General features: G+C 35.2%; 1 protein-coding gene across 1 annotated transcript in view; it reads left to right on the top strand.

Annotated features, from left to right (window-relative positions):
* Positions 1 to 23660, top strand: part of ANOS1 (anosmin 1) — a 229863-nt gene that overhangs the window by 111357 nt on the left and 94846 nt on the right. Inside the window, exon 3 of the mRNA XM_027835293.1 lies at positions 20816 to 20878. Within this exon, the coding sequence (XP_027691094.1) occupies positions 20816 to 20878 (63 nt within the window). The remainder of the gene's footprint in view (positions 1 to 20815; positions 20879 to 23660) is intronic.

The following is a 23660-nucleotide window of genomic DNA, read 5'->3' as shown; positions in this document are numbered from 1 at the left end:
TCTTAAATCCAGAGCTATTTCCTTTTCATCATGCTGCTGTATTCTTCAAAGGCATTTTGTTTATCGTTCTGCAGAGATTGATCAATCAATCTAGAGGAAGTGTTGGTTTTCCCTGAGAATTCTTTGGCAACTGGAAAAGCTTTGAATTCTTTTAGGGTCCTCAGTACCTCAAGGTGACTGCCACACCAACATCCATCAACTATATTTTTTTTGGAAATTTTTGTAGTGGTTGTTCAGTCGTTTCTGACTCTTTGGGGTTTTCTTCGCAAAGATACTGGAGTAGTTTGCCATTTCCTTCTCCTGCTTATTTTGCAGATGAGGAAACTGAGGCCAACAGGTATAAGCTACTTGCCCAGAGGTATGTAGCTAGTGAGTGTCTGGGGTTAGATTTGAATTTATGCAAATAAGTTTTCCTGATTCCAAATGCTCTATCCATTGCTCCACCCACCTGCCCATTTTGTAGAATTTAAGTGCCCACAATGAACCAGAGCTTTTTAAAAAAAAAAAACTTTTCAACAACTTTCATTCTCATACATTTGGGATTCTGAAAATTGGAGTCTGATCTTTCAAGAGAATAATTTATGTAAGCTATGCCCTTCAGTTGGGCTGAAACAACTTTATACTTTAAAAATAATGACCTTGTTTCAGCATAACACACTGCTCCTGTCTTACAATAAATTGCTTTAAAGTTTCCAAAAAAAATAAAAGACATTTTCCTCATGATACTCCTGTGGTGTAGGTAGTGAAATAGTGTCATCCCTATTTTGCAGGTAAGATACCTGAGGCTCAGATGATGAATGGGCAGCTAGGTGGTGAAGTGGATAGAAGGCTTGGAGTCAGGAAAACTCAATTTCCTGGGTTTAAATCTGACCTCAGACACTTACTAGCTGTGTGACCTAGGACAAGTCATTTAACCCCATTTGCCTCAGTTCCCTCATCTGTAAAGTGAGCTGGAGAAGGAACTAGAAAATCACTTCAGTATCTTTGCCAAAAAAACCTCAAATGGGGTGAACAACAGGGGTTGAAAAAAATCATGCAAGGTTTAAAGGACTTTCCCAAACACAGAAAACTAGGAAATATTAATTCCAGGGTCCCAGATAATGGTTGATATCTATGAGTGTTTTCTGGTTTACAAATCGTATTAAATATATTATTTAATTTAATCCTCTCAACAAATCTTTTGAGGTAGGTAACATTATTACCAGTGTTTTATAGGTGAGGTTGATGAGTCTAAGAGAGATTTTAACCTTTCCTAAAAGACACAGTAGGAAGTTATGGAGCCAGCCTTTAACGCAGGTCTTCCAATCTCAAATCTATAAGTCTTTGTAAAATATCATAGCAGATCCTCAATGTGCTGGATCAGAGGACCACAGATTTAGAAATAAAAAAGACCTTAGATTAGAGATCATCTGATCCATCCCCTTATTTTACAGATGAAGAAATAGACTTAGTGAGTTTAAGCAACTTGCCCAAGGCCTCACAGGCAAAAAGTGATAGAGTCAGGTTTCTCACCCAGAATTCCTCTGACTTCAAATCTGGTATACTTTCCAGACATCTTCACTGTTTCACAATAGAGTATAGGAGCCCCAGATCCAAGTCCTAATTTGTCATCTTGGGCAAGTCACTTCCCTTGTCTTAAGCCTCAGTTTTCGTATGTTTAATATGAGGAGGTTCAACTCTATATATGGTCTCTAAGTTCCTTTCTAGCTCTGGAGTGCTGGGATACTATTCTATGTAACAAACCTTACTTTATATTCTTTTATTTTCCCCCACCCAATGTATGCCAAGGAAATGGTAAATTCAAGGTCATGAAAGGTCTTCTATTTCTTTTGTCTCCCCCTACTGATTTGTGAATAAGTTTAGCATTTATCAAATGTCCCTGACTCGCTAACAAGCTATGTGTATCCTCTATTTTAGGGTAGTTTTATGTTTTACCTTGCATTGTATACAATCTGGATCACTGAAGTGATCTAATCTTCTGGAATGAAGACAGCATTGATGTCCAGACTTTTTCTCTATCAGGACATTTTAGCCTTCTTCCTGGTCAATCTGTCTTAACTGATATTCAAGGATTTCATTTTTACATGACAAGGCCACACCAAATTTTGCTGGGTAAAATAGAAACCGTGTCTAAAACCCATTATGATGGTGACAGTGATTTATGTGGCTCGCACCCTGTAAAACTTGTGCTAATATAGATGTTCCCTACTTGCAATTATTTTTCCTATCAATAGGAAATGAAATCAAATAGTATCCTACTATAGGTTTGACTTTATTACATCTCATTTGTTGTATATGCTACTCTGTAGTTGCTATCTCTCCAATTCTGTTTTCCTCTTGGTAGGTTCATTATGTCTATATCAATAGCATCTTAGGCACGACTATACTCTTGATTTTTTCATTCTAGCAAAAAATGCAGAACTTAGCACATGAAAAAAGTGTATGTATGGTCCCTCTCACAACTCAATCTAATTGATTTGGTAGGGCCATCAATGAGGTAGGCAACACATTTACATTTTCCAGATATTTCTGGCAAGCAGCCAGCAGAAGGTAAATTGTTTTCTCCTGAGATGATGGTTTCTAGAACCTCCTCCTTTTCCTTTCTATCTTCCTTTTCCTCCCCCTTCTTAGTATGGTCACTGCATGAAGAAGCACAGATGCCCGCTGCCAAAACGTGATACTTAACCTGACCATCAAACAGGCCTCACAAAGAAAGGCTTTTCAGGTCTCCCAGTGAAACAACCACTGCATTTTATTATGGCGTGAAATTAGAAGTGAAAGGCTCCGTGGTGCTCACTATTTAGTAATGCGGAATATGTCGTTTCTGATGGGGATGGTGGTATTGGGAGGGAAGTGGGAAGCCGCAGAAGAGAAACAAAATCGCACTCCAGACAAAGAAGGCATTTTCCACCCATCTCTGATTGTTAGGTGGTCCATAAAACTCCAGCATTATAGTGGACGTAGGGCAAAAGAGCATTTTGTTGTCACTCCTTCATTCAGACTTAGATGTGTGAGTTTGCAGAAGGATGAGTAGGGAGAGTCATCTGTTCTCTAGAGAGTTTGCCAGTTTGGTTCTTTTATAAGCTGGCTACCAAGAGCAACAGAAAACTTAAGACTAGAGGCAATTTTAATGAACTGAGGAGCACTCTGAATATTTGTTTTAAAAATGAAGCGAAAGACAAAACAGTTTAGTAAGGGAATAAGAGGGAATGGTGTCATTTTTTTATTTTATTTTTTTCTTGCTATTTTTAAAAAATATAACTTTTTCTATGCCATTTTTACAATATTGGTAAAGGGCATCCAAATGTATAAAAGGTAACTTGATAACATTTCTCTAATATATATTATGTATACATATACATACACACATATAGATAGATATAAATATTTGATATTTTCCTCTATATGAACACATAGAAGAAAAAAATCTTAAAGTAGAAAAATAAATGAAATGTTACCTAGGATTAGTATTTATTTAAAATTAACTGAAGGCATGTTATCGAATCACATCATTTTTGGGGAACACCTATTTTGAAGTACCTTAGCACAATGACTTGGTTGGACTTTCCTGATATATCATTTTTGGCAGGTCAGCAGGAAAGGTTAAATCTGCAGCAATTATTCCCTAAGGCAAACTGGCTGTGTTGGAAGAAGGTTCTTTATAATTTGATTAGAAGACTGGAATAAAGGGAACATCTGAGCTCCCCTGACTTCAGCAGTGAGACCATTTTGGCAATTATGCTATTAAATGTGGAGACATTTAATTGGATAAGGATATCTACTCAGATTTTTGTTATTGTAGACCTTGTCTATAATTTCCCTTCTAGAGTTTGAGGAATTTTGATTTGGTTTGCTAATTTGGAGCACAAAACATTATATTTACATGCATGCATATATACACACATATGTATATGTATATTCACCTATATGTATTTAAAAGCCCCAAAAGAAATGAAATCTGACCTCTTATGTGGCATGTCATTGTGGCAAATACTTATTATAGCTATAGCAGTTACCATAATGGCATATAATGATAATTCACACTTGTATGAAATTTCAGCCAGAGAAAACAGCATTTTAAAAACTTTCTTGGTCAGGAAGTTAGATGATAGGCCTTATTATCTGTGTTTTACATTTGGACAAACAGATTAGGTGATTTCTTAACCAAGATTCTTTAACATCCCAGCTTATTCATTTTCAACCCAGAAATCAAACAATCAGTAGACATTTATTAAGTGCCTACTATGTGCCAGTTACTGTCCTAGGAATTGGGGAACATGACAAAAATTAAACCATATTATACTTCTATAATAACTTTCATATATTATTAGGATGTCATTTTGTTCATTCTTCAAAGGTTGAGCTTCAATTTTATCGGCAGTATGATATCCTCTGTGAAATCAGTGACTGCTATGTTAGCTGTATGTAAGTTGATAGATTTTCTAGGTAAACCTAAGAGAACCATAGACTAGATAACTGTGAAGCGCATTTGTTTTCATGAAACATTGTTCAGTTCAGTCATTTTTTCAGTTGTGTTGGACTCTTTGTGACTCCATTTGGAATTTTCGTGGCAAAGATACTAGAATGGTTCACCATTTCCTTCTCCAATTCATTTTTACAGGTGAGGGAACTGAGGAAAATAGGGTTAAATGACTTGCCCAGAATCACATAGATTTGAACTCAGGAATATGAGTCTTCCTGACTCCAGGCCTGGCACCACTTAGCTGCCCAGTTCATAAAACTTTTATCTTGGTTTTTCAGACTGAATGTGATCAAATACATATATCAAAGAATCAAGAGTGTTGGAGTGGGGAGGCTCTTTAGAGATCTCAGGTCCTACTCCATTTATTTTTACAGATAAGGAAGCTGAGACCCAGAGAAGTGAGGTGGTTTGTGTATGATAATGCAGCTAGTTAGGGGCAGTCAATAATATAGCCCAATATTCTTTCCACCAGTCTATGTTGTCTCTCTTTCTAGTATGACTCTGCATTATGACTGAGCATGGAGCTTCAGGGACCTGGAAGAAATGTGTGCATAGACTTGAAAAATAGGAGCATCTCATTGCTTCAGAAGTCTATTTACTTGGATGTCAGCATTTAGAGATTGTGGAATTGATGGGACATCAGATCTCCAGAATTGTGAAAAGTAAATTTGTGTAAATGGCCAGGGTCTAGGGTAATGTTCAAGGAAGGAAGTAGGCTTTAATATGCATGAGCCTATTTATCAATTGGGGAATGGCTGAACAAGTTCTGGTATATGGTTGTATACTACTGTGCTATAAGAAATGATTAGTTCAATGATCTTAGAAGGGCATGGAAATAACTTGCACAAAATGATTGAGAGTGATGTGAGCAGAACAAAGAGAACATTGTATACAGTAACAGCAATATTGTTTTAAGAACAACTTTGAGAAACTAAGTCATTTTGGCTATTACAAATACACAAATTAAAAATAAAGGACATATGAAGAAAGATGCAATCTGAATCCAGAGAAAGAACTGATAAATATACATATGTATAGAATAATTTTACAAACATGTATGTATGTGTATGTATGTATGTATACATACATACAGAGGTTTGTTTACATACATACACATGGAGGTTTAGTTTATTCATCATTCAACAAGCTTTTAAGCCCCTACTGTGCTAGGGGTTGAGGATAAAAGACAAAAAAAGCCAGTCTGTACTCTCAAATTGCTTATGTTCTACAGAGAATTCTTCTCAGAAAGGCTCTTCTGAGGATTTCAACAACTATAATGAAGGGATGCAAAGGTTTGGGTTAAGACCCTTATATGGGAACTGTGCTAAAGTCTCTTTTCACTTGGGATCAACTGAGGTCCAGTTTTCTTTACCAGCACTCTCACACATGCCATTGTATGTGACATGAACAAGCCATGAATAAAAATTGTTAAAATTGGAGAACTCCATTCATATCCATGTTTATGGGCAGTTTCTAGTCTACTTAGGAGTGTCACTGAAGACCCCAGTTGAAAATTATGTATTTTGGAAAGTCTCATATCCCAACCTCAAGTATTTTCACTGTCTGCCCCCCATGCTTAGAATGTACTTCCTCCTCTTTGTCATCTGGCTTCCTCCAGATCCTAGCTAAAATTCCTCTTTCTACAGGAAGCCTTATTCAATTGCCATTTATGAAAGTGTCTTCTTTCTGTTGATTCTTTACAATTCATACCATATTTAGTGTATTTGTGTGTAGTTACTTGCATATTGCCTCCTCTATTAGACTATGAGCTTTGTGAGAGCAGAGAATGTTTTATCTTTCTTTGTATCCTCAGTGCTTATATCAGGACCTGGCTCATAGTAGGCACTTACTAAATGCTTTTCAACTGACTTTGTTTCCTTTTCAAAAACGATTTTCTTTAGTTGATGTTCTTAGTAGCATTATATAATATCTTGAAGATCTCTGTCTTCTTTGTTGGGGTAACAAAGAAAATCAGGGTGTTTTCCAAATATGTGACCATAAAATGATTGACTAAGGTAAACAAGTGTTCCTACTCGTAAAATGTTGAATTGACTAAGTTAAAACAGAAGATATAAAGTGTCATTCAACATCACTAGGCTTGGTTTGGAATGTGGTTTTCTAATTCATTTGCCAATTAAACTCAGGCTTCTGATGAATGAGTTTTGTAAAGAGGTAGGAGTATCTTAAAATATTCTGAAAGTATAAGGGTGAGTGCTATCTGTTTCATCACACCCTACCTTGTATATTCTCCACGTGTAGAATGAAGTTCATTGAGGGAGAGGATGTAGTGGTTGTTGCTTAATCTCTGTCTTCTGTATGGATATTTGCCTTTGCAGACATTGAAGTTGACGCAAAGTATTAGGCACTTACAATCTGCCAGGCACTTTCCTAAGCACTGGGGATACAAATAAAGCAAAAAGAAAGGCAATCCCTACCTTCAAGAAACATCTGTTCTAATAGATAGGAACAGGGAAGACATACAATGAAGCTGAAAGTTGGAGGAGAAAGTACCCTCATGCAGGCATAATGGCAATTAATATAGAATAAAGAATGACTGATTCAGGAACTTCATCAAAATAGAGATTCTTGGAGGAATTCACCAATGGAAGAATAGGGCAAGGTAGAGTAAGGTGTCAGGGACACTTGAATTTAAATCTTGCCTCAGACGGTTACCAGTTATGTGACCCTGGGCAAGCCTTTTAACTTCTTTCATTCTCAATTTCCTTACCCCATAGGATTGTTGTGAGGATCAAATTAAATAATATATGTAAAGTGCTTTGTAAATCTTTAAGTACTATATACCCATTAGCTGTAGTTCTTATTATTCTCCATATATAGCACATTACCTCTCATCCTTAATACTTATCAAGCCCAGTGAATGCTTAATCAATACTTATCTAATGGAATTTTCTTTATTAATAACCTGATTGAGGATATGATAATCAATAGAGAAGCATAATGTTCCATCCTTTTCCTCACAAAGAAATTGGACCCCATAGCTGATGAAAGTGTCAGGGTAGAATTTTTTTAAAAATTCTTTTGGTGGTGCTCCCATGACATCTCTTACTTGTACTCCAATAATGTGCATATTTCTTCATATTTGACTTGTATTGCAAACTGGAGTTTGACAGGGGCAGTCAAAGGGCATTGTATTTACAAGATCTATTGTTGAGTCAAACTTTACTATTACTGTTACTTATGATCTAGTTAGAAACAGCACAAAATAACATTCTTCTACATTTGGAATTCTGCCAGAATCTTGATATTCAGCAGTGTTGAATATTGGGAGTGAGGGAACTAAAAATCAAATTGTGATGTGAAATATTCTAACCCTTCATGATGGGCTTGAGCTTTGGGCCCCTGCCTAGCTGAGTTCTATTCTGAACAGAGTTTTCCAACCATAACTAATATATGTTCTCCACATCAATGTTTTCCTTTCAGTTTTCTGAAATTTAGAAATGTTACTTCTAAATTACTAATTTTAAGCAGACCTACCACATAATCACCAATTGAATAGGACTGGTCAGAGATTCACTAATGTTTTGGAAGGCTCCCTTATGTTGACAAAGCTGAGGGTGATTTGATTTGGCAAGGAGGAAACAGGAAACATGAAAACTCTCCTTACATTTTGTTATGTCCTTTCAAGAGAAAGCAGCGCTACTGGTGAAGTTTGACATGCCAGACAACCAAACCACACAGATAGGTATTAAGCTGTCAGTGTTAAAAGTTCCTTCAATCTAAAAGGGATTAGTGTTGAAAGTGCTGCTGATCTATCTTAATGTGGATCCCTGCTTCCTTCTGGTTTGCACTTGCGAGATACTGTGGTGATTTATCTCTCAGGCAAGAAAGATCTATATGTCTTGAAACTAGAAAATTGATAGTATGTGTTTGTAAGTCCTCCAAGAGCTGGCTGCCACAAATATCCTAACATCAAATGTCATCCAAGAAACCAAGTTTTTCATAAGAAAAAGTAAAGCATAGGAACAACACCATTTTATAATTAGAATGAAAGCCAATAGTCAACAAATAATTCATTTCAACAAGAATTTATTGAGCATTACCTGTGTAAGGCCCTTAAGATGCAAAGATGAAAAAAAAAATTGACACACTTTCCATTAGGAACAAGGCCTAATTCTTTGAATGTGTGTCTTCTGCCCTATTTAAGTAAGATATAATTCTGAAGGAAACAAGCAAGAAATAAGAAAGAGGTACTTGAAGATCAGGCCAGGAGTAAGGTTTCTATTGCTCCTCACTATCAATAAATAAAAGTTTCTGGTTACGCTTTTTTTCTTCATAGGAAAATGTTCATTTTAATTTATATATATATATATATAATATATGTATAAATTTGTAAAAAAAAAACCACACACATCTGCCCATATGTATAAATAGATGTACATACATTTATATGTATGTAGGGTTTTTATTGCCCATATGAAAACAAGGATCATATTTTGAATTGTTTAATTAATTTGAACAAAGCACTGTCAGAAATCCCAACTTTTTTTCAAATTGCTACAAAGTCTAAAAAACATATTCTTTAGCATCTCAAATTTTGCTTATGTCAGAAGATTAAATATTGGCCTTCCATCTAGGAATGACTGCATAAAATCCATGTAAGAAAGATTCTATCTATTAATTGCATTTTAATAATACAAATTCTTATCAGGTTAATTAAATTCTGTAATTCCTGGCACAAAGTATTTTTCTTCTTAGTATATCTCTTTACAACAACTGATAACAGTTGTGACTAATGTCAACAAATTAGCTCTTCCTCTCCCAACTACTTTCATCCTGCCCTTCCACATTATTTTATATACACCTCTTCATCCATTATCTATCCTTAGTCATCTTTCAAGGTCAAATTCAAATATTCCTTCCTTCATTGGACCTTGATTCAATCAAGCTCTGATCTTTTATCACTTGGATTGGTCTTAGGCACTTACATTATTTTTTAGTATATTTTTACTTTATCACTCTACTAGATTTTAAACTCCTTCAGGATTAGGACTATGCCTTATTGATTTTTATGTTCTATGGAATTGAATAGAAGAGCAGTCAAAGACTAGATTACTCTATTTGAACTTTAAATCTGTAACTTCATTGGTTTTGGTTTCTTTTATTAAATATTTTGAATGCATCTCACAATGTGCAAGGTATTGTGCTAGGTACTGTGAATAGAAAAATGAATAAGAGAATTCCTGCCCTCAAAGAATTCACAATCTAGTGCAGTATAAAATGCAGGGTTGCTAATAATCATAATGCAAACTAGAATGTAATTAATGTATAGTAGAGGTACAAAGAAAATTCTGTGATCCTGAAATTTATGGGAAGGTTACTTCCAGATGGGTATATGAACCAAGGCTTCATGGAAGAAATAGTACCTAAAGTATCCTTCTCCCCCCTCCTACTTTCCCCAAGTTCCTCTTCCTCTTCATCCTCCTTTCCCCCTTTTCCTCCTCTTCTTCCTCTTTCCCCTTCTTCTCCTTTTCCTCCTTCTCCCATAATGTCTAATAAAATATTACAAATGTTTGATGCTTAAAACTTCTCATCAAATCTAAAGAACATATGATTTGTATGTAAAATTTGGACGCTTGTCCAGAGACTGAAATTGCTCAGTCAGTAATTAGTCTCAATGAAATTACGTAGTTCTTAAATTAGCATGTAACTATTTTCATACTTTAGAAGCAACCACATAAATGCCATTTGAAACTTCATGACTGTGCTAAAGAATTCGAATAAAACAAAATAAATTTTAAACATTTGAAAGCTGAGGATCTTTGGTCTTAACTAAAACATCATTTTATTAAGTCTATATCCTTTACCTATAAGATGGAGACAGTACTGGTTCAGTCTCTGTGAGAAGCAACCAAAGTTTCAATTATGTGGCAAAATTGATTAGATTCTGTTTCTTAATCATGGGATTTCTTTCTACACATGTTTTCATTGAAATTTAAAGGAACTCTTAAAGTCTGAAGTCTCCTTTAGCACGAAAAATAGCTCAAATAAAAGATAAGTTGTGGTCCCTGATAAGCACTATGGTGAGGAAAGAAGTACTTGTTATCCTTAGAACATTCAAGAGAAAGTTGGTTTGTGATAAGAAATGTCTTCAGCATTGCAAGTTGGCATGCTAATCCTTTGTGGTTTTGGCCTGGATGATTGTTCAACTCTGCTTCCACTGGCTGGCAGCCAAAAAAGTTCATTATTTTGGCAAGACATGGTATACTTTTAGACATGGGGGATTGTAACAATTTCTATACCAATTTATAACTGGAGGCAGTCCATGAATTATTTTAAAGATACAAGAGTGCACATATTTTAAGGAACTGATTGACAAAAAAATTCCTACTTCCACATAAAAAACAGATCCCTGGTTTCTCAGACAAATTCTCTGTTATTAATGGCCTAGACAAGGGGAAAATAAAAACCCTCAAACCACATACACATACACACAGTTCTTCTGAAACTACAATTGATGGCATTATAATATATTAGGGTTAAGTACCTCTTTGAAATAAAGCAATGCTTTTATGGACCAAAATATATACCTCATGTCTAGGAAATGTCTTAATAGAGAGAATATGTAAGTTATCATTTTCATTGCTTTTGTTTATTAGACAGAAAAGATTATTAAGAAAGCATGTATCTTATGATTAGCTCTCTGCCTTTGCCTATAATCTTTAATTTGGATCCTCTACTGTAATCCTGAAAAAAAATCTAATGTATACCAACCCAAACCCAATACACATATGTTCTCATAGGTTTAGACAGAGAGGTTGAAGGGACTTTAAAGATGATCAAATCCAACCTTCTCATTTTATAGATGAGGAAACCTATCAGAGAGATTAGGTGATTTGCCCACAATTACACAGGCAATAATTGGCAGAAACAGGATTTGAACCCAGGTTGTCAGACTCCTGACCCTTTGCCCTTTCCACTGTAGAATGGCTGCGTCTCAGCTACTCTACATTATTGCATTTTGTGATAGTGAAGAAAACAGTTTTTCCTCGCAAATGTAATATTCTAGATAGAATTTATACTTGTCAAAATAGAAGGTTAGAATTTGGGATATACTTTTAAAGATCTAGCAGCAATTATGCTCAGAAATACAGAATTATTTTCAACAAAGGATGTTCTGAAGATTATAAAACTTTGTGAGATGTTGCCTCTCTAGCTTGATAGATTCCAGAATAATATTAGCAGTCTCGAAAAATGAGCCAAATCTAATAAGATGAAATTTAATAGAGTCAAATATAATACTTATGTTTGGGTTAAAAAATTTAATTGTACATCTACAACTTGGTGGGGGTGGGGATTCCCAAACAATAATTCCTCTGAAGAAGAGATCAAAGTTTTAGCTGGTTGCAAGTTAAATATGTATTAACAATGTGACCTGAGAGTCTGCAAAACAGAAATAATCTTAATTTATATTAGTTAAAACAATTTTTGTTTGATTATATATGTACTTATTGGACCTGGACTCAGGAAGACTTGAATTAAAATCCATCCTCAGACACCTAATAGCTGTGACCATTAACAAATTACTTAATCTCTATCTGCCTCAGTTTTTTTCATCTGTTAAGTTGGGATAATAATAGCCCCTCTTTCCCAGGATTATTGTGAGGATAAAATGAACTGGTATTTATAAAGTGTTTTGCAAAGTTTTGTAGTACAAAACATTATAGAAATTCAATAATAGTGATAATAATGCAATTTTAATTATTGTCTCTTACATTAGAGCTCCTTAAACATAGGGATTTTTTCATCAATTATATTTATACCCAGTGCCTAAAGTAGTGCTTGGCATATGTTAGATGTTTCATAAACACATATTGATTGATTGACTAATGCTACCATGCCAGCAATCTTTTATACTTTATCAAACCTCCCTTTTCATAGTCCTAGAAAAAGCTTTATGTAGACTTGCTGCCTCTACTTTTTCACCTTCCACTGACATTATAATCTGGCTTCTTACCCCATCCCTTGCCAGTAATTGCTTTCACTAATTTCTTTTTGTAGTTCTCATTCTACTAGACCTCTCTGTCACACTTGGCACTGTTAAATATTTCTCCTTTTGAATAATCTTTCCTCTCTGGATTGCTGTGAAACTGTTCTATTGGTTCTTTCTTTCCACATCTTAGACACTATTCTCTGATCACTTTTTTAGGATCATCACCTCTGTTCTACCTCCTATTCTTGGATGTACCTCAGGGCTCAGCCTTAGACCCTCTATCTCTGTATTTTCTCACAGGGAATTCACAATTTCCTTTTTGTTCAGCTAAAATATCTATGCAGATGACTCTCAGATATACATAATCCAACCCTTATCTCTTTTCAGAGCTCCAGTCCTACATCCCTAGTTGACTGCCAGATATCTCCACTTGGGCGTTCCATAGTTCCACTTCACAGTCTCCAAAATAAAACTCATTATCCTTCCCCTTACACTTCACTTCCTATATTCTCTATTTCTGTAGAGGGTATTATGATTCCTCTAGTCACTTAGCTTCACAACCCAGGAATCATCCTCAACTCTTCTCTCTTACCCTTTGTCTCTAGTTTGTTGACACATTTTATCAATTCCACCTCTTTAGTGTCTGACACATTTCGACTCAAGTTAACAAGTATTTAAAAAATGCCTACTATTTACCAGGCACTACAGTAAGTGCTGGGGGTATAAAGAAATGCAAAAACAGTCCTTGATCACTAGGAGTTCACAGTCTTAATGAAGATTGGGAAAGGCTTCTTGCAAGAGGTAGAATTTTTGCTGAGATTTGAAGAAGCCAAAAGGTGAGGATGAGGAAGAAAAGAATTCCAGACATGGCTGGGAAAATTCCTGGAGTCAGGAGATAGATTATCTCATTTAGGGAACAACCACATCAGTGTCACAGAAATGTGGAGTACTTAGAGGGGAGTAAGATGTAGGAAGACTGGAAATATAGGAAGGAGCCAGGTTATAAAGGACTTTAAGAGACCCAAAGAGGAGTTTATGTTTGATCCTGGAGGTAACAAGTAGCTATTAAAGTTTATTTTTTGGTGGAGGGTGAGTTATATGGTCCTGATATGGACAAATCTGCATTGTAGGAAGATCAATTTGATGTCTGAGTGAAGTAGAGGATGGACTGGAATGGGAGGAGACATGAAAAAGAGAGATCAACCAAAAGGATATTGCAATAGTACAGATATAAATTATGAAGACCTTCATCAGGGTGGTAGCAGTGTCAGAAGATAAAAGGGAGCATATATGAAAAATGTTATGAATTGACAAGACTTGGCAATATTAATAGAGTATAGGAAATAAAAGAGAGTGAGAAGTTGAAGATGATACCTACTTTGTAAGCCTGTCAGTATCATAGTTTATCTTGTCTCTTCTCTCTACCCACATCACAGTCATGTAGACCAGGTTCTCATTATCTCTTGCCTTCACTGTGATTAAAGCACTTTATTGGAATCCCTCCACCCAGGGATAGAGTCTTTTCCTTCTCTGATTCATCCTCTGTATAGCTGCCATATTGATATTCCCACAGCATGGGTCTGACCAAGGAGGCCTGGACTTAAATCCCACTATTGGCATTACCTGTGTGATCTAGAATAAATCACTTAATCTCCCTGCTGGGTCTCAGTTTTGCCTCTTTGTCAACTGAAGGTGTTGAACAGATAGCTTCTGAGATCTAAATCTGAGTTGGCCTGACAGAGAAAAACGCATGCTTCACATGTGGGATGTCTTTCTTTTTTTAAACATATTTCATTTTTTCCCACATATTTTGTTTAATTATCTATGATGTTACTACTGAGTAGTTACTATGCCCAATCCCCTGAGTACCCGGATTTTTAGTCTGAATTCCCTGTTGTCACCTGCATATAGAGGCCTCAATCAACTGGCACCTATTGCTATCAAATTTGTGATATTTTCTCCCCACTTCTCAGAGATCCAGATTCTCTTAAACAAATATACCTTTGTTCTGTTAATCTAGGGATTTTACATTTTGTAAACATTTATTAATTTAATTTATCGATTTTGTTGCTATGTAGTTTGGTAAAATAGTTTCTAATAGTCACATGAATATTTTCATATTTTATTGTGAATTCTCTTTTTTAAAAAAATTGACAATGGCAAAACATTCCTATTTTCTCCCCCTCCCCCTTCTTTTTCTCCTTGTTCTTCTTTTCCTCCTCCACTTCCTCCTCCTCCTCTTCCTTTTTCTTCTTCTTCTTCTTTTTCTCTCTCCTTATCTCTCCCTCGGTTAATAGTTTTTCTATTTTATTAGTTTTTAAAAATATCTTGACATTTATTAATTAAATGGAGTTCTTTTTGATTTTGTTAATCTCTTCTTTAATTTTCAGAACATCTATGTTCTTATTTAGTATGTGCTTTTCTGATTTGATGCTTTCTAAGTCTTTCTTTTTTAACAGCTTTTTCAATTTGTTGATTTGTTTTTCTTTTTCTTTTTTTGTTGATGAAATTAGATATAATTTTCTCCTAAGGACTATTTTGGTTGCTTCCCAAAAGTTTTTGTTTCCATTACTTCTATGATCTATTCTTTGACCTGCCAATTCTTTAAGATTAAGTTATTTCATTTCCGTTTAAATTTGAATCCTTTCTATAAAGGTCTTTGATGAATTATAGTTTCTATTAGTTGTCATTAAAGGATAGGTTTAATATTTCTACTTTTCTACATTTACATATGTGATTTTTGAGTTCTAGCCCAAATATCTGGGATATTTGTGGGAAAGCTGGGCCCTTCTATGACCTTAAACGCTGCCATCTAATCTGAAAGTAAGATTTAATTATCTCTACTGTCTCTTCCAGCTCTGGCATTATGTGATACTGTAAATGAGTAAAATATGTGTATGTGTGTGCATATGTGTGTGTGTATGTGTGTGTGTGTGTGTGTGTGTGTGTGTGGGTATGTGAGTAGAGAGGAGCCTTACTGGAGGAAATTGTTCATATTAATGTATAGCAAAAGATAAGTTTTGCTAAGTAAGGTGTAGCTAGTGCATATAAACTTTAAATGCTACACTGAAGAATTTGGACATGATTTGATAGAGAATAATTAAAATTTCTTCAATAGAATAATGTGTGTTAGGAAAAGTGTTCTGTTGTTAATACATAGAATTAACTGAAGACAGGTATAGTAGTTTGTGATTCATAACATTCATTCTTCTCTCTTTAACTACCATTTTCTCCCAAGATAAATCTATGTAACTCTCTCCTCTCTATGGCCTTATTTACTTCTTTTTAACCAACAGTGAGTTAAAGCAAATTATTTCTTTGAGTATCTTTTATTTCATTTTACATTTTTTGGAATGCAGCATGCAAAAATATATCACCGTTATCTGAAATTATGCTTCAGATTTTTTTGACAATCATAGTACTCCCACACTAAAGAGACTTCTTAAACATGAAGGAGATACTGGATTCTTAAAGGCCATACTTGAGGAGAGTAAGCTTTGGTCAGGCCTAATAAAGTTATGATTTAGAGCTAGTATTTTATTAACCTAATTTAGCTAGAAGAGGCTCATTAGCAGATGGTTGACTGTCAAGAATATATTTGGATGTTGAGAAATCATGAGCTTAATGATTTTTAGAAAAACATGGAAAGACTTGCATGAAATAATGAAGAGTGAAATGAACAGAACCTAGAGAACATTGTATACAATAACAGCAATATTGTTTTAAAAACAACTTTGAGTAAATAAGTTATTTAATCTATTACAAATACCCAAATCAACTACAAAGGACATGTAAAAAAAAACACTGACTTTCAGAGAAGAAAAATCAGAGAAGTAACCTGAGATTACTTCATATTCTTAAGTCCATTGTTCTTACAACTTTTTGAAGACCCTTCTTAGTATTGGACTCACATTGAATTTTGAAGCCTTTTTTTATTGCATTTGAAGCAGCAGTCAATGTTAGAACCAGGTTCAGTCCAAGTAAAATCCTTAAAAACATCAAGTTTGTGTTGTCTTACTCTTTCTTTAGTCACATGCAATAAAATATCATGGTAATTGTAGCTGTTGCCTGTAATGAATTCCAAAGCAGATGATTGTTCATGACATTCTTTCTCTCACATTCTCTACTATCACAGAAGGACTTTGAACTGCTGATTCTTGGCAAGCATTTTTAATTATCTTGGAAAATGGGGAATATGCTTTTCCTATATGGGGTGTGAGAGGAATGTCTGTCATTTTCTCTTTTAAACTTTTGTTTAAAATTATTTTATTGGCCAAAAGAATGACAAAATACCCCAGAAATAGAGCTTTTGGCAAACTATTTCTGGGGTTTCTTTCAGCTTGGTACCCCCAGACACACATTCTTGTCTGTTACTTTGTGTAGCAGGCTGTTATAAGAAAATATTGGCTGTCATTGATAACATCTTTGCATTATATTTTTCAGTTGTACTGATAAGTTGTTGTTAGAAATAAGGAAAGTAGAATATATGCTTAAAATCCCAGAGGTAGCTGTGATAAATTGATATGCAAATCTTGGCATATAAATTATTAAAAAGCTCATTACTCAAGTATTTCAGGTCATAGGAAAATAACAGTGATTTTTGTCTTTTCAATGGGTCTGGAGGCATAATTTATATACATATGTATATATATGTATACATATTTGTTCTAAAATATAACTTGATGCTTTCTTTTGCAAAGAAAAATAGAAGTTGAGTTATAACTTTAAAATGAATTTGGCTAAATGTGACAGACCACAGAGATGTAGAATTGAATAAGTGTGAATCCCAAGCTGATAGCTATGCTTAGCTATCATTAGCATTTTGAAAACTGGCCAAAGTAGACTAGAAGGTATTTGTTTTGACTCGAGTGTCTGAGGATTTTGGAAGCTGCTTAGAAGTAAATTTAGTATGTTTTTTTGAGGGGAAGGGGGTAAGGTAAGGTAGGTAAGGGAGAAGAAGAGGAGCAGCTAACTGATGATTTCACTGCCTCCCATGAGTTTAATATTTTCCATCTATGCACAGGACTCCCCAGGCTACATAGCTGGCCTTATTCTCTTTCTTGAGTTTATAAACCCACATCTCTGTCTTTTGGACAGCTCCACCTGAATGTCCATAGAAACCTCTAACTCAATATGTCTAAAATGGAGCTCCTTATGTTTCCATCTTCCTAGCTTCCCTGTTTCTATTGGGAACACTACTCTTCTTATAGTCATTTAGGTTCACAACCATAGAATTATTTTGTGCTTCCTATCTTCCCTCCATCTCCACCATGTCCAAGAAGTTGCTAAATCTTTTCAGTTTTACTGCACAACATCTCTACATCTCTTGAATCTGTCTTCTTTTCCTGCCTGACACAGCTACCACCTTTATTCTAGTCCTCATCACTCTTCTCAGGATTATTGCAATAGCTTATTTGTCTCCCTGCTTCTAGTCTCTCCTAATAATATTCTACCTACCACCCTTCTGTCAAAGCAATGTAATGTATCATCCACTGCTCTCTAAAGATTCTGGTCTCACACAAACTAGATCTGATCCTGGCAACCTGAACCAAATAGAGTCAGTTTCTTTCTTTGCCTCATTACACTTTTAGCAGAATTTAGTCTGAGGAAATCACTGCAATAAAACTTAGATTTAGTTCATATCTATTTTTTTTCCAAATGTGGGTAACAGTTCTCAAGCCTTATAATCTTTTAATGTACAATATATGTATCAGATATGGGACAGGCTTTTATTATGTGCCACCTCCTACCCCTCCCCATTTCCAGAAAATATTCTGGACAAGGATTCATAGGGATCCATGAACATATAAGTAACTTAAAGCTTTCAAATAGCCCATTCGACCCACTCTTGACCTCAAACACATTTTGGGGTCTACTAAACATTCATTACCCTTTTCATGTACTTACTTGGATTTACTATACAATCAACTCATGGTGATAATAGTTATATCAAGGTCCAGATTTCTTGTCTCTTCATCCTCATGCCTTAGTTTTAGTTCTTCAGCTGCTGAGTGAGATTCTCTTCCTTTTCTTAGATGTGTGCTATTGAAAAAATAGTCTTCTACCTTTGGTTGGTTTGTGCCCAAGAGTTCAACCTCAAAGAATTCTATATTTGAGTTTAACCACAAGACAATTCCTAAAGCTGGTGCTGCCCAGGAAATTTCACTTCCTTGGCTTGAAGACTAATTTACGCGATCATGCTTTCTGGGGAATTCAGAATCCCACTGTCTACTACATGGGAGGTTAACATTCAGAAATAGTGTCCTTGAGCTCATCATTTCAAGCTATACATAAGCATGTTTCTACCACTGATATACACTTGTACAGTAAGTAGCTTTTACTACATCTTGGTGTGATGGAAGGGAGAAATTCCCTCTTTCAAAACTGTTTGCACTCCAAAAGAAGACACAAAGTCAATGGTAAAAGAGGTATTCCCAAAAAGCAGGGGAAAATAGACAACCCCCAACATCCAAACAGGTCTTTTAGCTCAAAAAAATTAATTCTAAAAAACCTAGAAAAGATAAGGCAATAATTTTCATAAGATAAGAGAATCATGGATTTAGAGCTAGACAGAACCTCAAAGGTAATGTAGTCCAATGACTTAATTTTGTAAATAAGGAAATTGAGACCCAGAGAAATTAAATGACTTGACCAAAGCCTAATAGATTGTAAGTAATAATAATAATTATAGCAAACATTTTTATAGTGCTTACTATATCCCAGCCTCTGTGCTAAGCAATTTACATTGATTATCTTATTTGATCTTTACAACAAGTTGAGTTGTTTCAGTCATTTCCAAATCTTCATGACCCCGTTTGAGCTTTTCTTCACAAAGATACTGGAGTGCTTTGCTGTTCCTTCTCTAACTCATTTTACAGATGAGGAAACTGAGGCAAACAGGGTTAAATGACTTGCCCATGGTCACACAGCTAGTAAGTATCTGAGATCAGATTTAAACTCAGGTCTTCCTGATTCTAAGACCAGCACTCTATCCACTGTGCCACTTAGATGCCCAGGAAGGTTAGATTCCATTATTATCTTCATTTTATAGATGAGGAAATAGATAAACAGAGCTTAAGTTTCCTAGGGTCACCCTGAGGCTACTGACTTCAGGCCCAGTGCTCTATCTACTGTGCCAACTAGCTGCTTCTAAATAAATGGTAGGGCTAATATTTGAACCCAGGATTCCTGGCTTCTAACTCAGAACACATTCCTTGGTCTCTCCCAATGGGATTAGAGCAATATTCCTCCAATAAAGTTTTAGTTTGAAAATTGAATCTTTAGTCTGTTTTAGAGGATGCTAGTGAAAGGGAGGAGCCAGTGAGGATGGTACCCACATATGGCAAATGTCAGGCTTCCATTATCTACCTCACAGGATTGCATGCACTATCACCCCCCCCCCCACGGTATCTCAAAAAATCTTAGAGCAGTTTAAATTTAGTATGTTTATTAAAGCTTAATATGTACTAATATTTTGAGATTCCCTGTGTATTTTGTAGGTAAGATACATTGCAAAGCAGACTCTCTGCTCTGTGTTCTGAAAATGAACCTGTTTTCTAAAGGCATGAGCTATGAATTGAAGAACCCAAATGCTCTTCTTACAAAGTAGATTGTTTTTCTTATTACCTTCCCTTCCTCACCTTTGGGGGAAAAAGCTGGGCTGCTGCTTTGTGACATTCTTTGTAATTAGTATTTGGGCTTAAGAAGTGATAATGTTTAAATAATTAATGTTAATTAGTATGCAATTTTACAAGATATCTTCAGTCCATATATTTATTGACAAAATGCAGGTTTTTTTTAAAATAGGATTAGATGGCTAAAATCATTGCAACTATAAAAAGATATCATGGGTTTTGCCCTGCCTTATTAGAAAGGTAGTTGTGAAATAGGTACTACAGAAATTTTTATCTCCATTTTACAGATAAGGAAACTAAGGCTTGAGGTGGTTGAGTGTTCCACACTCACGTTACCAACTATAGGAAATGGAATTTGAACCCAACTCTCTTGACTCTAAGTGTAATATACTTTCCAGCGTACAATGCTATCTTGCTCTAATAAAGTTTTACATAGATATCCTGGATCATTTCATGTTCTTTAAAAATTTTCCATAATATATAACATTTTTATTTGCTTTTATTGTGGTATTTCCATTCTTAGCATTTAATGTAGTACCCTGTGACTCTCCAGTCAAGTTCACTAAGTCTGCTTTTATTTATTATACATTAAATGCAGTACTAATGCCAAACTCAAGAATATGGTTTTGTGAACTTTTTTTTTAATCAGCTAAATTGGATGTAGTTAAGGTATAAAAAAAATGTTCAGGTTGGCATTATTTCTTGTTTTGTTTCATTCTAATGTATACTTTTTCCATTTCCTCCTAGTGCCTGGAACCATGCAAAGAATCATGGGAGCTAAAGAAAAACCAATGCCAAAGTTTTTGTGAGGTATGTCAGCTATGTAATATTTCTTCATAGTTTAGTCATAGAGCTTTTTGATATGAGAATTAGAAGAAGAGAGTTTGAAGAAGAGAGATTTTTATTCTCTTTTTTAGATTGAGGGTAGACTAGGGAGGGCAGTATGTTTTCTAATCTCTGCCAAACAAATAAAAAAACAAAAAGATGGAAACTTTGCTGTTTGTTCTTCAATCCAATTCATGAAATGACAGTAAACCTAAATGGTGAGCAGGTATGTGGAAAGGGGACGGCTGTCAAAAGCAAATTTTGCCTATTTGGTAATTTTGATTAATAATAATAAAAATCTTTTTATTTAACAATTTATGTAACAACTTAAAGTTGTTTTTTTTTTAAAGTACGTTTTCTCACATGAACCGTGTTAGGTAGATAATGCAAACATTGTCCCCATTCTAAATTGAAAAACTAAATCTCATAGAAGGGAAGTGACTTGCCCAAGATGACACGACTAGAAACTGTTCAGTCAGAACTGGACCCCAGCCAGGTCTTTCCTGACTTCCAAGTCCAGTTCTGCTTACCACTGCAGTCTTCACTTTGACTATAATGTCCACTATCTTTGCCCTAAAAAGAAGTCTTGCTATTCATATTCTAGTCACTGACCAAAGAAAAACAAGCCAAATAATACTTTAAAAAGTCCCTATTATTCAACTATTTGGAGCAATGTAGCACTAATCTCCTAGTCTTTGTTGTTCAGCTGATCTCAAAGGCAGAAGTTCCCAGAGATAGAAGCATTCAATTTAGTTGGTTTCTGGACAGAGCTCTAGTCCTTCTATGTATTCACCTGAGATCCCTACTTTTATTTCATTTATCTGAATTTACTATATTTATTTCATTTATTATATATTACTAGGGAGATCTAGCAACAAAATTGAAATATGCCTTTAAATATTTAAGTTGAAAATAAACCACTATGATGAGCTTGGACCTGCAATAGTAATAATAAACAATAATAGCTAGCATATTCAGCACTTTAAGGTGTGCAAAATGCTTTACGTGTATTGACTCATTTGATCCTTACAACAATCTGCAAGATATTGTTATCCTCGTTTTGCAGATGAGAAAACAGAGGCACAGTGAGTTTAAGTGACTTGCTGAGAGTTAGACAGCTAGCATGTATCTAAAGCAGGATTCAAACATGTCTTCCTGAATCTAAATCCCTGTTCTTTATCAACTATGCTACCTGGCTGCCAAATCAATAGAATTAATGCTTGCTCCTGCCCTCTGCCATTCATCATACTATTTCAGTCTTGAGGAACTAAGATTATATTAAGAGTTTGAATGATTTCATGCTTTTATTTGTAACAATGTAGTTAGAATTTTCAAAATCCTCTTTTCCAAGGACATAAGATGTGTGTGTGTGTGTGTGTGTGTGTGTGTGTGTGAGAGAGAGAGAGAGAGACAGAGACAGAGAGACAGAGAGACAGACGGAAAGACAGAGAGAGAGAAAGAGAGACAGAGAGAGACAAAGACAGAGACAGACAGAGACAAAGACTGAGGTTCTGTGTAGCTCTAAATTCAGGATTCTCTTATCTTATGGAAATTATTGCCTTGTCTGTTCTGTGATCTTCTTTAGAATAAAGAAGTAAGGGATTCAAGAAAAGAGGATAGCGTAGAGCTGAACTAGTTTACCAGGGGATCAAGGCAAGGAAGCAAAAAGAGTGGATGGTGAAGGAAGGATGGTGTCCTAGGAAAGAACTAGGAGGTAGAGGTAATGAAGTTAATGGTTAGGATGAAGAATGGGGTTTAGATTTGCAAGGCACAGTGAGAGGTGGAATGACAACTGATTACAATCAGATAAAAGAATTTCAGAGTTCATAAAAATGGGTGTGGAACATTTGTGGATGAGGAGAAGATCAATGGTATAACTCTATGTATATCTCTTTACATCTGGTATGTATGTGTGTATTTTAATATACCTATCTCTGTATGTTCATGATGTTTCTCCATTTAGAATGTAAGCTTTTTGCAGGTAACGACTATTTGGTTCTTGTCTTTGTATCTTTAGCACCTAATACAGTGCAGGTGTCACATAGTGTTTAATCAATATTTTTGATAAAAGATAATAAAATTTTCAATAAAAACAAATACTTTATTTTTCTATATGATCCAAACACACACTCCTATACCTCTGTTGTTTCTTCTCTTAAACCTATGCCTGAAAGTGCCTGTGGAAGAATTAATGTGCTCATATATTAGAAAAAAGAGTGATACTCACAGAAACATAGATTTTGAGTTGGAAAAGACCTTGGAAGTCATCTGGTTCAACCACATCATTTTACAGATGAGTAACCTGAGATCCAAAGAGGTTAAACCATTTATTTAAGGTCATACAAATAGCAATTGAACCTAGACAAAGAACCTGCTCCATCAAAAACAGACCTTGTGCAGTATGTCAGGAAAATGCCATAGATAGAATTTGCCTAGATTTTTAGCAAAACATTTGACAGTCTCTCATGCTATTGTTACAGACAATGTGGATAAATGTAGATTGGGAAATGGGGCAGGAAATAAGCATTTATATAGCACCTTCTATGTGCCAGGCACCATGCTAAGTGTTTTTCAAATATACCATTTGATTTTCACAATAATCCTTCCAGGTGAGTGCTAGACTAGATGAGTACAGTTTTAGACCTGGACTCAGGAAGATCCAAGTTCAATAACTGCCTCAAATACTACTTGAGTGACTCTGGGCAAGTAACTTAACCTCTGTCTGTCTTAATTTTCTTATCTATAAAATAACCTAACTCCTAATTTT

This window comes from Vombatus ursinus, unplaced genomic scaffold, assembly GCF_900497805.2.
Source record: "Vombatus ursinus unplaced genomic scaffold, bare-nosed wombat genome assembly UNPS02014814.1, whole genome shotgun sequence".
In the NCBI taxonomy this organism is placed as follows: Eukaryota; Metazoa; Chordata; class Mammalia; order Diprotodontia; family Vombatidae; genus Vombatus; species Vombatus ursinus.
This window is presented reverse-complemented; position numbering and strand designations above follow the sequence as displayed.